Raw genomic sequence first — 15,827 nt, forward strand, 5'->3', positions numbered from 1 at the left:
CACTGGGCCTGGCCTAATTTTGTATTTTCACTAGAGACAGGGTTTCGCCATGTTGGCCAGGCTGGCCTCGAACACTTGACCTCAAGTGATCCACCCACCTTGGCCTCCCAAAGTGCTGGGATTACAGGCATGAGCCACCACACCTGACTGAGCACATAGAGAAATTAGTCATTCCTTCTAGCTAAAGGGTAGAGTTTGAGATTGTGTGATTGAATTATGAAAGAACTTCTAAGATTTGTTAAGTAATTTAAGTGGAAAACAGTGGGGTACAGGTTGAGCATTTTTAATCCTAAAATCTGAAATGCCCCAAAATTCAAAAGTTTGAGTATCAACACGATACTGAAAGTGAAAAATTCCACATATCAGTACTTAGCACAAGGTTTGTTTCATGTACAAAATTATTTAAAATATTGTGTAAAGTTACCTTTAGGTTATGTGTATACAGTGCATATGAAACATGAATAAACTTCATGTTTAGACTTGGGACCTGTCCCCAGGACATCTCATTATGTATATGCAAATATTCCAAATCCCAAAAAATCCAAAATCCAAACACTTGTGGCCCCAAGCATTTTGGATAAGGGATACTCAACTTGTACCATCAAAAGATTTAAACAGGAGAGTAGCATGAAAGAGCATTCAGTTAACCTCCTAGAGAATGAACTGGGGAGGGACATGGATGAAAATAGGGAGATGGCTGGAGATAGCACAATGACTAGTAGCCAGCTGCAAAGATACTAAGCCCATAGAACCAATAGGACTTTGTGATGGACTAGGTGTGGGGAGGGAAGGCAGGAATAGACTTCCAGGTTTCTGGCTGAGATGCTGGTAGAAATGATAATACCTGATGAGAAGCATATTTGTAGAGAACAAAAAGGGGAAATAATTTGCTTTGAGTTGTTGACAGGTTGAGTTTGAGGTGCCTTTGAGAGTTAGGTTGAATAGAGTAGCCTAGAGCAGCAGTACTTAAAAGAAGTAAGAGTGTGAGTCATTAAATTTTCTAGTACCTATATCAAAAACAGTAAAAAGAAACAGGTGAAATTAGTGTTAACAATGACACTTTGTACTAAAGCTTTGAAATCATCTAGTCACATTTTACTCATCTAGTCACATTTTTAGTGTCCAGTATTTTACTCATCTAGTCAGCATTTTTAGTGTCCAGTATCTACCGCAAGACAGAGCAGTGCCAGACCTAAGGAATTCAATTTAGGCTGCTGATAGAGAATTAGAAATTTGTAGGCATATAAATGGTAACTAAAATCATGGGAGTAAGAGAAGTCAGCAATGTATGGGGCCAAAGAAAGAAAGTACTCATATGTAAGAGACAGGAAGGGAAAGAGCAGCTCATAGAGAGCAACTCAGAGGAGAATGAAAAAGACTGGCATTTCTAGCACTCATCAGAGAATTCTATCACAGATAACCCATAATCCAACACTTGCCATATTTGGATGAAATTTGTTAATTGAGGGCAAAAAATGGTAAGAAATATGATCATTTTCCATTTCTCTTAAGTTTGCTAGGCTCTTTCTTAAGTTTGTTCAGCAGAAAGCAACATACCAACGTTTTTGTAGTTTCATGAAGAATCTGCTTTGTTGAATTACGATTTAATGAGATAGCTTTAATTTTATATATTATCAATATATTAAAATGTTCCTCATATGTATCTCTTATCTTTTGCAAAACTATTGTCTATATATATAACATGTTTGTTATTACAGATCAATCTCAGCGAGGTAGCCTCTTCACTCTCTTTTTGAACAATCCTCTAATGGCCTTCCTATTTGTCTCTGGATTGTCAAGCATGCGCAGAGGCCTATGGGAAAAGTGTCAAGAATATCTTCGAAAAATCAACCGTGATATTGCCCAGCTACTGACTCATTCACGTTCAATAGGTACCCTCCTAATCTAACTGCACATTTAACAGAATGTACTATAATGGCTTAAAATGGTTACTTATTTTAAATTGTTTGAATTTTTAAAGGTATGTGTCCCAGGCAGGAAAGTTGAGAACACTTTCCTGAAGTTTCCTTCCCCTTTGAAACATAATTTCCATTTAAGCATCTTTTTACTGTCACTTTTCTCCTCTTTGCAGATCAGGCATTTCTCCAGTTTTTTGGAGATGAATTTCTTCGCTTGCTCCTCACAAGATTTATCTTTTGTTCAGCCACCATGAGGATGCACAAGATTTTTCGGGTAAGCAAAGAACATTATTAAAGATGAATTTTATCATTTTAGGTATTTAAGAGCCATGTATTATATTTTACCTGTATAAAATAAGGTTATAATAAAATAATATTATTTTGGATAAATTCAAAATAATATTTACAAATGTACTGTCACACTGGTCTGTTAAGTAAAAAAAATACATTTGAATACGTAAAGTATAAAGATTAACAATATTAAGGCACATCTGAGTACCTGTTGTTTGTTTAAAAGTAGAACATTTTCTGGCTGGCCATGGTGGCTCCCGCCTGTAATCTCAGCACTTTGGGAGGTTGAAGCTGATGGAACACTTGAGGTCATGAGTTGGAGACCAGCCTGGCCAACATGCTGAAACTCCTTCTCTACTAAAAATAAAAAAATTAGCCAGGTATGGTGGCACGTGCCTGTAATCCCAGCTACTCTGGAGGCTGAGGCAGAAGAATGGCATGAACCCAGGAGGCGGAGGTTGCAGTGAGCAGAGATTGCGCCACTGCACTCCAGCCTGGATGACAAGAATGAAACTCCATCTCAAAAAATTAAAAAAAATAAAAGTAGAACATTTTCAATACCTCCCTGATCCTATCTCCCTCTCAAATGAAACTCACATCTTGAATTTTATTTATTTATTTATTTAGAGATGGAGTTTCACTCATGTTGCCCAGGCTGGAGTGCAATGACCCGATCTCGGCTCACTGCAGCCTCTGCCTCCCGAGTTCAAGCGTTTCTCCTGGCTCAGCCTCCCAAGTAGTAGTTGGGATTATAGACGCCCACCACCACACCTGGCTAATTTTTTGTATTTTTAGTAGATACAGGGTTTCACCATATTGGCCAGGCTGGTCTCAATCTCCTGACCTCAGGTGATCCACCCGCCTTGGCCTTCCAAAGTGCTGGGATTATTGGCATGAGCCACCGCACCCGGCCCTGCAATTTTTTTTTTAATCATTCACTTTTCTTCGTAGTTTTGCAGCATTTATTTCTATTCCTACACAACATATTTATGAATCCATATTGTATGTATTCTACAACTTCCTTTTTTCTAGTTATTACTGAAATTGAGCCATGTCGATTGACTACAGCTTTCATTCATTCATTTTGTTTGACTATACAACACTAGGCATTGTTCGACTATATATTGCAAATCACTTATTCTTCTGATAATGAACATTTGGGTTGCTTCCAAGTTTTTATTACTATATAAATGATACTGGCCAGGCGCAGTGGCTCACACCTGTAATCCCAGCACTTTGGGAGGCAGAGGCAAGCAGATCACAAGGTCAGGAGTTCAAGACCAACCTGGCCAACATGATGAAATCCTGTCTCTACTAAAAATACAAAAATTAGCCAGATGTGGTGGCATGCACCTGTAATCCAAACTACTCGGGAGGCTGAGGAAAGAGAATTGCCTGAACCCAGGAGGCGGATGTTGCAGTGAGCCGAGGTCATGCTGCTACACTCCAGCCTGGGCAACAGAGCAATACTCAGTCTTGGAAAAAAAAAAATGGTGTTACTGTGAAATTCTTGTATCAGTTTCCTGGTACACATATGTAAAATTTTCTCTGAGGAATATACCTAATAGTAGAATTGCAAGATCAGAGGATATAAGCATATTTAATTTTACTAGGTAATGCCAGACTGTGTTCCAAAGCGGCTGTATCAGTTTACACTTATACCAGCAGGATATGAGTTGCTATTTCTGTAATCCTTCCTTTCCAACACTTGTTGCAGTCATACTTTATAGCTTTTGTGAATCTGCTGAGTGTAAAGTGGTAGGTCATTGTGGTTTTAATTTTTATTTCCAGGATTACTGTTAAGGTTGAGCAACTTCTCATATGTGTTCTTCTGTTTTTCTCTTTGCAAAGAATGTGTTCAAGTCTTTTGCTTGACTTGATAGTCCGCTTTTCTAGCTGTTGCTTTTTTGTGTATGGATGTACCTATACAACACTTCATTGAGGTTTTAAATATTTTAGCCATTATATTTTTCACTTCTGTAAGTAAAATTTTTTTTCAAGTATGCCTGAACAGTTAAAAAAATATTTTGCAGCGTTTGGTTTCAGAATATTATTTCTTTCCATTTTATTACGGTAATTTTAAAATGTGAAAGAACTGTGCAATGGGCCAGGCGCAGTGGCTCATACCTGTAATCTCAGCACTTTGGGAGGCTGAGACAGGAGCATCACTTCAGGCTAGGAGTTTGAGACCAGCCTGGGCAACATAGTGAGACCTCATTTCTACAAAGAAATTTTTAATATTAGCCAGGTGTAGTGATGTGTGCCTGTAGTCCCAGCTCTTCAGGAGACTAAGGTGGGAGAATTGCTTGAGCCCAGGAGTTTGAGGCTGCAGTGAGCTCTGATTGTACCACTGCATGGGCCAACTGTGCAGTTCCACTTAAGACACAGGTTTTTTTTGTTTGTTTGTTTTTTCAAGAAATAAATTGGAAAAATTTTGGAGATTTCCTACAGTTTGCAAAACAGATGAACTACATAGCCTAGGAATATTGAAAACATTGCTCACCTGGGCCTTGCGGCCAGCGGAATTGGCCCCGCTCTGTGGCTGCCAGGGCCTGCACACTGGAATCGCCATGGCCGGTGCACCCCACCATGCCAGTTTGAACCTCCATGGCCTCAACCAGATTTGGAATGTCAAAAAGCAGAGTGTCTATTTGATGAATTTGAGGAAATCAGGAACTTTGGGCCACCCAGGCTCTGTAGATGAGACCACCTATGAAAGACTAGCAGAGGAGTCACTGGACTCTTTAGCAGAGTTTTTTGAAGACCTTGCAGACAAGCCATACACGTTTGAGGACTATGATGTTTCCTTTGGGAGTGGTGTCTTAACTGGTAAAGTGGGTGGAGATCTAGCAACCTACGTGATCAACAAGCAGACGCCAAACAAGTAAATCTGGTTATCTTCTCCATCCAGTGGACTCAAGCGTTATGACTGGACTGAGAAAAACTGGGTGTACTCCCACGATAGCGTGTCCCTCCATGATGTGCTCGCTGCAGAGCTCACTAAAGCCTTAAAAACCAAACTGGACTTGTCTTCCTTGGCTTATTCTGGAGAAGACGCTTGATGCCCAGCCCGGTTTTAAGGATATTCAAAGCTGTCAGGCCAAGACCCCAGCTTCATTATGCAGCTGAGGTCTGTTTTTTTGTTTTTCGTTGTTTTTCATTCCTGCTTTTGAGGAACAGCTCTGTGGAAAGAAATTGTTGCCTCCTACCTTGCCCACAAGTTTTGATTTTTAATTTCTACAGAAGATTTTTTTGGATTAATTGTCTGATTTCCTCCCTCACATGATATCCTTTATCTTTTATAATGTCTTATCCCTCTACCTGAATATAACAACCTTTAAAAAAGCAAAAGAATAAGAAGGAAAAGTTCCAGGAGGAGAAATGAATTGTCTTCACTCTTCATTCTTTGAAGGACTTACTGCAAGAAGTACATGAAGAGCAACTGGTTAACCTGCTCACTGTTCGTCTCAAAATGAGACACATTAACGGGTAGGCTACAAATGTTCCCGGGCTTCTTTCAAAGTGGAAGCACTTCTGAGATCTTTAGCATTGAAGTGTCAAAAGCAGTTCACATGGGAAGACAATTTCTTATGTGTGCTTTGTGACTGCCAGGGTGTGGCCTGCACTGGGTTGTCCAGGGAGACCTAGTGCTGTTTCTTCCACATATTCACGTGTGTGTGTGTATTTTTTTATTTTTTATTTTTTCATTTTAAGGGTTAGTATGGAGTCAGCTGCTACAAGAATGCAAAAAACTTCCAATGACAAGAAAGGAGGAAAAGAAAGCCATTTTCATGAGCTGAGTGATGTAGCATAATAAACAAAATCATGGAGCTGAGGAGGTGCTTTGTAAACGTGAAGGGGCATAGAAAGGAAAGAGATACTTGTGTCGATAAAGAGAGCCTGGTCCTAGACATAGTTCAGCCACAAAGTAGTTGTCCCTTTATGGACAAGTTTCCCAAACTCCCTGAGCCTCTGCTTTCTCATCTGTTAAATGAGGGGATAGAATATGGTTGATTTCCAGCATTCAGTGGTCCTGTCAAGCAGCCTAACAGGCTAGCTCTAATTCCCACTGGGTAGATGAGGGGATGACAAAGAACAATTTGTAAGCTATATAGGAAACATTGTTATTGGTGTTGCCCTATCAGGATTTCAGTTGAATTCATGTTAAAATTATAGCCATCCTTTATTGTATGCTTATTGGGTTAAGGCTATTATACCATATTACCTCATTTTAATTTTTACTGACCTGCACTTTATACATAAAGCAACAAGGCTCCAGGACATTAAAACTCACACAAAGTTGTGTTATATTATTTTCTTACTTAAAGAAGGATTTATTAGTGACAAGTTTGTATTAATATGTAGCAAAGGCTTTTCCAATGGGTGAATAAAAACACATTCCATTATAGTTAAAAAAAAAAAAAAAAAAAAAGTCAAGCTGGGAGATGTGGCATATACCTATAGTCCCAGCTACTTAGGAGGCTGAGGCAGGAGGATTGCTTGAAGCCAGGAATTGGAGATCAGCCTGGGCAACATAGCAAGTTCCTATCTCTTAAAAAAAGAAAAAAAAACTCTTAATAATGAAACAGTATAAACAGAAGCTAACAGTAAAATATTTTCTTTCTCCTGAAATAAAATTATTTTTTGAGTCTGATGGAAGTGTTTAAGTGCAGTAGGTCAGTGCCAGTGAGAAAAAAAAATAAAATCATACAAAAAAAATATTGAAAAAATTAAGAAAAAGGTATATCATGAATACATAAAATATATGTAGACACTAGTCTATTTTATCATTTACTACTATAAGATATATACAAATCTATTATGAATGACTAAAATTTATGCACACACTTACAGACCATATATGGTACCATTCATAGTCCAGAGAAGTGTAAACCAAAGTAATGATGCAATATTAAATCATAACTGTCCTTGTGATAGTTTGCTGAGAATGATGGTTTCCAGCTTCATCCATGTCCCTACAAAGGACATGAACTCATCATTTTTTATGGAAGGACAAAAAACCAAGCACCGCATGTTCTCACTCATAGGTGGGAATTGAACAATGAGAGCACATGGACACAGGAAGGGGAACAGCACACACCGGGGCCTGTTGTGGGGTGGGGGGAGGGGGGAGGGATAGCATTAGGAGATATACCTAATGCTAAATGACGAGTTAATAGGTGCAGCACACCAACATGGCACATGTATACATATGTAACAAACCTGCACGTTGTGCACATGTACCCTAAAACTTAAAGTATAATTAAAAATCATAACTGCATAAAATCACTGTAGTGCCTACTGTACTACTGTAATAATTTTGTAGCCACATCCTGTTGCTCTGGCAGTAAGCTCAAGTGTTGCAAGTACTGCTTAGAATGCCTATCGTTTCCATGAGCAGTTTGTCTCTCCAGTAAATTGTGTATTGTAATAAAAAATGATCTCTAGTGGTTCTCACATATTTTTTATTGTGTTTAGTGCAGTACTGTAGTAAACCTTGCATAACACCATGGGATCCATATGAAGTGATGCTTCAAGTGCTCCCAAGAAGCGAAGAAAAGTCATGACATTACAAGGAAAAGTTGAATTGCTTGATATGTACCATAGATCAAGGTTTGCCATTGTGGTTGCCTACCATTTCAAGATAAATTAATCCAGTAAGGAGTGTTGTAAAAAAAGAAAAGAAAATTTGTGAAGCCATCACTGTAGCTACGTTAGCAGCCCATGAAAACCTTACACTTTTTGTGAAATACCTTTTTATCTCATAATGAAAATGTAGCATTTATGTAGGTGCAAGGTTGCTATAAGACATACTTACAGGCCAGGCACAGTAGCTCATGCCTGTAATCCTAGCACTTTGGAGGCCGAGGCAGGTGGATCACCTCAGGTCAAGAATTCAAGACCAGCCTGACCAATATGGTGAAACCCCCGTCTCTACTAAAAATACAAAAATTAGCTGGGTGTCGTGGCATGAGCCTGTAGTCCCAGCTACTCGGGAGGCTGAGACAGGAGAATTGCTTGAACCCAGAAGGCAGAGGTTGCAGTGAGCTGAGATCACACCACTGCACTCCAGCCTGGGTGACAGAGCAAGAAAAAAAAAAAAAAGACATATGATTTGAGAAAAAGCAAACTCGTTATATAACAAAGCAAAAGGAATGTGAAGGATCTACAGCTAGAGAATTAAATTCTGGCAAAAAAGGGTTTGATAATTTTCGAAAGAGCTTTGGCTTTAAAAATGTTAACACGAGAAGCAGCTTCTGCCAACCAAGAGGCAGCAGACAAGTTCCCAGGTGCCACTGAGGAGAAAGGATACCTGCCTGAACAGGCTTTTAGTGCAGAAGAAAGCACCTTTTCTGGAAAAAAAAAAAAACTGCCACAAAGGACATTTATTAGTTAAATTTCAGGTAGTTGAAAGTTATACATGGATTTTTCAGGGAGTTGAAAGTTACACATGGATTTTTAACTGTGTTAGGGAGGGGGCTCAGCATCCCTAACCCCTGCATTGTTCAGGGGTCAGCTATATTTGAGTTCTGACATATTTCCATTCATCAGTAGATCTTTTTTTTTTTTTTTTGAGATGGAGTCTTGCTCTGTTGCCTAGGCTGGAGTACAATGGTGTGATCTCTGCTCACTGCAACCTCCACCTCCCGGGTTCAAGTAATTCTCCTGCCTCAGCCTCCCAAGTAGCTGGGATTACAGGTGTGTGCCACCACGCCCAGCTAATTTTTTTTTTTTTTTTTTTTGAGACGGAGTCTCGCTCTGTCACCCAGGCTGGAGTGCAGTGGCGCTACCTCGGCTCACTGCAAGCTCCGCCTCCCAGGTTCACGCCATTCTCCTGCCTCAGCCTCTCCGAGTAGCTGGGACTACAGGCGCCCGCCACCACGCCTGGCTAATTTTTTGTATTTTTAGTAGAGACGGGGTTTCACTGTGGTCTCGATCTCCTGACCTCGTGATCCGCCCGCCTCGGCCTCCCAAAGTGCTGGGATTACAAGCGTGAGCCACCGTGCCCGGCCTCGCCCAGCTAATTTTTGTATTTTTAGTAGAGATGGAGTTTCACCATATTGGCCAGGCTGGTCTCGAACTCCTGGCCTCAGGTGATCCAACCGCCTCAGCCTCCCAAAGTTCTGGGATTACAGGGATGAGCCACCACGCCTGACACCATCTTATTTTTTAATGCATTTTGAAGTAAATTGCAGACATCACCCACAAACACTTCATTATGCATATATGTAATATGTTTACCTTTTTTTTTTTAAATGAGATGAGATCTTCCTATGTTGCCTAGGCTGATCTTGAACTTCTGGATTCAAGCTATCCTCCTGCCTCAGCGTCAAACGTAGCTGGAACTATAGGCACATTGCCACTGCCCAACTACTAATTTTTTTTTTTTTAATTTGAGACAGAGTCTCTGTCTGTCATGCAGTTTGGAGTACAGTGATACAATTGTAGCTTACTGCAGCCTCAGTCTCCTGGGTTCAAGCAGTCCTCCTGCTTCTAGCCTCCTGAATAGCTGGGACCACCTGAGTACCGTGCACCAACATGCGCAGCTAATTTTTAAATTTTTTTGTAGAGATGGGTTTTGCTACATTGCCCAGGGTGACCTCAAACTTCTGGCCTCAAGCAATCCTCCTGCCTTGGCCTCCCAAAGTGTGGTAATAGGCATGAGCCACTGTGACCCACCTACTAGTTCTTTTTTCTGTAAAGTTTACATATAGTGAAATGCACAAAATTAAAGTTTGCCATTAAGTGAGTTTTGAGGAAATAACATCTGTGTAACCTAAACCTTTATCAATTTATATAAGATAGCATCATTCCAGATTGTTCCTTCTATACTCCTTTTTAGTCAGTCCAGTACCCATTACCCCAGAGGCTGTCACTCTTTTGATTGTTTTCACTCGAGATTACTTGCACCTGTTCGTGAACTTGACTCACACAGTATGGACTCTTGTGTAAACCTTCTGTGACTAAGCATTGCATTGTTCTTGAGATTCATCCCTGTTGTTTCAGATATCAGTAGATCATTCCTTTTTGTTACTGAGTAGTATTCCATTGTCTGAACATACCACAGTTTAGGCATTCTCCTCCTGATGAACACATGGCAGTTGTACAGTGTTGGCTATTACAGGCCAGGGCATGGTGGCTCCTGCCTATAATCTGAATACTTCAGGCGGCCAAAGCTGGAGGATTGCTTGAGCCCCAGGAGTTCCATGTTACAGTGAATTATGATCACGCCACTGCATTCCAGCCTGGGTGAGAGAGGGAATCCCTGTCTTTAAATAAATAAATAGTTGGCTAATAGAAATAAAACTGGCCGGGCGCGGTGGCTCACGCTTGTAATCCCAGCACTTTGGGAGGCCGAGGCGGGCGGATCACGAGGTCAGGAGATCGAGACCACGGTGAAACCCCGTCTCTACTAAAAATACAAAAAATTAGCCGGGCGTGGTGGCGGGCACCTGTAGTCCCAGCTACTCAGAGAGGCTGAGGCAGGAGAATGGCGTGAACCCGGGAGGCGGAGCTAGTAGTGAGCCGAGATCGCGCCACTGCACTCCAGCCTGGGTGACAGAGTGAGACTCTGTCTCAAAAAAAAAAAAAAAAAAAAAAAGAAAGAAATAAAACTGCTTTTTATTATAAATAACAAGGCTTGTACAAGCCTTTGCACAGATATTTGTTTTGAATTTTTTTGGTCATAGTATTGGTATGTGTTTAGTTTTATAAGAAATTGTGGTGATTCCTCAGGCGTCTAGAACTAGATCCCTGGGATGGGATTTGACCCAGCCATCCCATTACCGGGTATATACCCAAAGGATTATAAATCATGCTGCTATAAAGACACATGCACACATATGTTTACTGCAGCACTATTCACAATAGCAAAGACTTCGAACCAACCCAAATGTCCATCAATGATAGACTGGATTAAGAAAATGTGGCACATATACACCATGGAATACTATGCATCCATAAAAAAGGATGAGTTCATGTTCTTTGTAGGGACATCGATGAAGCTGGAAACCATCATTCTCAGCAAACTATCGCAAGGACAAAAAACCAAACACCACATCTTCTCACTCTTAGGTGGGAATTGAACAATGAGAACATTTGGACACAGGAAGGGGAACATCACACACCAGGGCCTGTTGTGAGGTGGGGGGAGGGGGGAGGGATAGCATTGGGAGATATACCTAATGTAAATGACGAGTTAATGGGTGCAGCACACCAACATGGCACATGTATACATATGTAACAAACCTGCATGGCACATGTACCCTAGAATTTAAAGTATAATAAATATATATTAAAAAAAATTGCTAGACCTTTTCTCAAAGTGGTTGTACCATAGTTACATTCCCACCAGTAGCTTTTAAAGGTTGCTTTTCAGTCTTGCCAACATTGTTGTCAGACTTTTAAATCTGACCATTCTGATGGATATGTAGGGGTATTTAAAATTTCATCAAAATTAAAAGTTTAATTGCATGCAAATTGAAGCTACAATGAAAAATCTGAGTTTTTCTTCTCTGATTTGTGTTTTTGTGTATTATCTCAGAAATCTTTACCTAAAGTTACAGAGATTTTGTTTTTTTGTTCTTTTTTTTTTTTTTGAGACTGAGTCTCACTCTGTCACCCAGGCTGGAGTGCAATGGCACAATCTTGGCTCACTGCAACCTCCACCTCCCGGATTCAAGTGATTCTCCTTCCTCAGCCTCCCGAGTAGCTGGTATTACAGGCGCCCACCACCACACCCAGCTAATTTTTTTGTTATTTTTAGTAGAGATGGGTTTTCACTATGTTGGCCAGGCTGATCTCGAATTCCTGACCTCAAGTAATCCCTCTGTCTCACCTCCCAAAGTACTGGGATTACAGGCGTGAGCCACCATGCCTGGCCTTCTATGTTTTCTTCTAGAAATTCTATAGTTTTAGCTTTTACATGTAGGTCTATGGTTTATTTTGAGTTAATTTTTGTTTACAGTGTGAGATAAAGGTTAAAGATTTTTAATATGCATATGCAGTTGTCCTAGTACCATATGTTGAAAAGATTTTTCTTTTCCCATTGAGTTACTTTGGTAACTTTGTTGAAAATCAATTAAGCATATATGTATAGGGATATTTCTGAACTCTAAATTCTCTTCCATTGATCTACAGAATTTGTCTCAAATACACTACTGCCTTTACTATTGTAGCTTTAAAAAAGTCTTAAAATCTGATAAGGAGAGTCCCCTTCCCCAAAAGATTTTTAGGTGTTTTGGTTGTGTTAGTTCCTTTGTACTTCTATATGAATTTTTGCATCCATGTCATATTTTGCTTGGAATTGTATTAAAATCTATATATAATTCACCTGTGGGGAATTACTATTTTAATAATATTGAATCTTCCAGTCAGTAATAATGGTATATATCCTCATTTACTTATATGTTTAGTTTCTTTCACCAGGATTCTGTAGTTTTTATCATACAGGTCTTGCATGTGTTTCATAATTTATTCCAAAATATTTTATGTTCCAATATGCTTTAAAAATTGAATTATTTGGCTGGACATGGTGGCTCATACCTGTAATCCCAGCACTTTGGGAGGCCAAGGTGGGCAGGTCACCTGAGGTCAGGAGTTAAAGACCAGCCCGGCCAACAAGGCGAAACCCCATCTCTACTAAAAATACAAAAATTAGCTGTGTGTGGTGATGGGTGCCTGTAATCCCAGCTACTCAGGAGGCTGACGCAGGGAGAATTGCTTGATCCCAGGAGGCAGAGGTTGCAGTGAGCTGAGGTCGTGCCATTGCACTCCAGCCTGGACAACAGAGTGAGACTCCGTCTTTAAAAAAAAAAAAAAAAATTGAATTATTTGGCCAGGCGCGGTACCTCACACCTCTAATCTCAGTACTTTGGGAGGCAGAGGCGGGTGGATCACAAGGTCAGGAGTTGGAGACCAGCCTGGCCAACATGGTGAAACCTCATCTGTACTAAAAATACAAAAAAAAATCAGCCAGGCGTGGTGGCGTATGCCTGTAGTCCCAGCTACTTGGGAGGCTGAGGCAAGAGAATCGCTTGAACCTGGGAGGCAGAGGTTGCAATGAGCCGAGATTGCACCACTGCACTCCAGCCTGGGCAACAGAGTGAGACTCTGTCTCAAAAAAAAAAAAAAAAATTGAATTATTTTTATTTCATTTTTCAGTTGCTTGTTGCTAATACATAGAAATGCACTTTTAAAACACTGACCTTGTGGCTGGGTATGCTGGCTCACTCCTTTAATGCCAGCACTTTGGGAAGCTGAGGCAGGCAGATCACTTGATCCCAGGAGTTGGAGACCAGCTGGGCAACATGGTGAAACCCCATCTCTACAAAAAATACAAAAAATTACTCGGGTTGTGGTGGCACATGCTCATTGTCCCAGTTACCTGGGAGGCTGAGGTAACCGGATCACTTGAGTCTGGGAGGTCAGGGCTACCCTGAGCCATGAGCATGCCACTGCTCCCCAGCCTGGGTGAAAGAATGAGAAACCCTTTCTTAAAAAAAAAAAAAAAAAAAAAAAAAATACAGTTGACCTTGTGTCCTGCAGTCTTGCTAAATTTTGTTAGTTCTTTTAGCTTTTTTATATGTTCCTTAAAATTTTCTATATACAGGATCATGTCATCCATCCTTAAACAAAAAACAGCTTTACTTCTTTTTTTCCAATCTATATGCCTTTTATTGTTATTAGTGCTTTATATCAGGTCTAGGTCTTCTAGTAAAATGTTGAATAAAAGTAGTGAAAATGGACATCCTTGCCTTCTTCCTGATTTTAGGGGAAAGATGTTTAGTCTTTTACCATAGATTATGATGTAAATTGTTGGTTACCCTTTCTCAGATTGACTGAGCTCCCTTCCATTCTTAATTTACTAAGAGTTTGTATCAGGAATGGGTATGGATGATTCACAAAACTTTTTTCTGCATCTACTGATCTAATATATTCTGTTAATGGAGTGAATAACATTAATTGATCTTTTAATGTTAAATCAGGCGCGGTGGCTCACGCCTGTAATCCCAGCACTTTGGGAGGTCGAGGTGGGCAGATCACCTGAGGTAGGGAGTTCGAGACCAACCTGACCAACATGGAGAAACCCCGTCTCTACTAAAAATACAAAAATTAGCCGGGCGTGGTGGCACATGCCTGTAATTCCGGCTACTGGGATGGCTGAGGCAGGAGAATCGCTTGAACCCAGCAGGCGGAAGTTGTGGTGAGCCAAGATTGTGCCATTGCGCTTCAGCCTGGGCAACAAGAGCGAAACTCCATCTCAAAAAAAAAAAAAAATTAAACCAACCTTGCATAGCTATTAAGCCCATTTTGTGGTCATATATTGTCCTTTTAGCATTGCTGGGTTGAATTTGCTAATATTTCATTATGGATTTGATAATTTGTGCCTTGAAAGGCATTTATCTAATTTATTGGCATAATATTGTTTATAATTTTCCATTGTCCTTTTATTCCTGTAGGCACTGTAGTGATCTTTCATATCCCTTATTAGTAATTTGTTTCTTCTTTCTTTTTTGGTCTTGGTAAAGCTCTATTAACTTTCGTTTTTTTCACTACTGTTTGTTTCTTTTTTTTTTTCACTTATGTTTTTATTTATTTATTTATTTAAAAAAATTTTTTTTGAGACAGAGTCTCACTCTGTTGCCCAGTCAGGAGGGCAGTGGCGTGCTCTCAGCTCACTGCAACCTCTGCCTCCCGGATTCAAGTGATTCTCATGCCTCAGCCTCCCAAGTAGCTGGGATTACAGGCACCCGCCACCATGCCCAGCTAATTTTTGTATTTTTTGTTAGAAACTCAAAAATAAATAAGGCCATCACACCCAGCCTTATTTATTTTAAATTTTTGAGACCGTGTCTTGCTATGTTGTCCAGGCTGACCTGGAACTCCTGGGCTCAAGAGATCCATCTCCATCCCCTGAGTAGCTGTTTCTCTTTTCTGTTTCATTTATTTCCATTCATACTTTTTTATTCTTTCCTTTTTACTTTAATATATATTCTAGTGTTTTAAGCTTAGATCTGAAACCTTCTTTTCTAACACAAGCATTTATCTTTAATTTTTTTTTAATTTTTATTTATTTATTTATTTTTAAGACAGAGTCTCGCTCTGTCGCCTAGGCTGGAGTGCAGTGGCACGATCTTGGCTCACTGCAACCTCCGCCTCTTGGGCTCAAGTGATTCTCCTGTCTCAACCTCTCAAGTAGCTGGGGCTACAGATGTGCACCACCACGCCCAGCTAATTTTTTGTATTTTTAGTAGAGATGGGGTTTCACCATGTTGGCCAGGCTGGTCTTAAAATTCCTGACCTCAGGTGATCAGCCTGCCTTGGCCTCCCAGTGTGCTGGGATTACAAGCATGAGCCACCATGCCCGGCCACCTTTTATTTTTGACCACTTATTATATGACTCATTTATATGGAATGTCCAGAATAAGCAAATTTTTAGATAGCAGAAGCAGATGAGTGGTTATCCAGGGCTGAGGGAGGGGACTGGGGCGAATGGGGGAGGGATCTGCTAGAGAATAAAGAGCTTCTTTTGGGGGTGATGAAATGCTCTAAAATTGGTTGTGGTGATAGTTAAACAACTTTCTGGGTATACTAAATGCCACTGAATTGTCTACT

At 40.3% G+C, this 15,827-nt stretch overlaps 1 protein-coding gene and 1 pseudogene across 8 annotated transcripts in view; both read left to right on the top strand.

Moving 5' to 3' along the window:
* Positions 1 to 15,827, top strand: part of SCAI (suppressor of cancer cell invasion) — a 195,020-nt gene that overhangs the window by 167,181 nt on the left and 12,012 nt on the right. For 3 of the 8 annotated variants that reach the window (XM_055271089.2, XM_063636003.1, XM_055271088.2), the window contains 2 exons: positions 1,719 to 1,892; positions 2,093 to 2,193. In XM_055271089.2, coding sequence (XP_055127064.1) covers positions 1,719 to 1,892; positions 2,093 to 2,193 — 275 coding nt within the window. Of the gene's footprint in view, positions 1 to 1,718; positions 1,893 to 2,092; positions 2,194 to 15,827 lie in introns of those variants that run through there. The other 5 variants (XR_010119972.1, XR_010119973.1, XR_008656491.2 and 2 more) reach the window with 4 other exon arrangements.
* Positions 2,217 to 9,220, top strand: LOC129478243 (frataxin, mitochondrial-like; annotated as a pseudogene).

The sequence above is a fragment of the Symphalangus syndactylus genome, chromosome 3 (assembly GCF_028878055.3).
Source record: "Symphalangus syndactylus isolate Jambi chromosome 3, NHGRI_mSymSyn1-v2.1_pri, whole genome shotgun sequence".
Lineage (NCBI taxonomy): Eukaryota > Metazoa > Chordata > Mammalia > Primates > Hylobatidae > Symphalangus > Symphalangus syndactylus.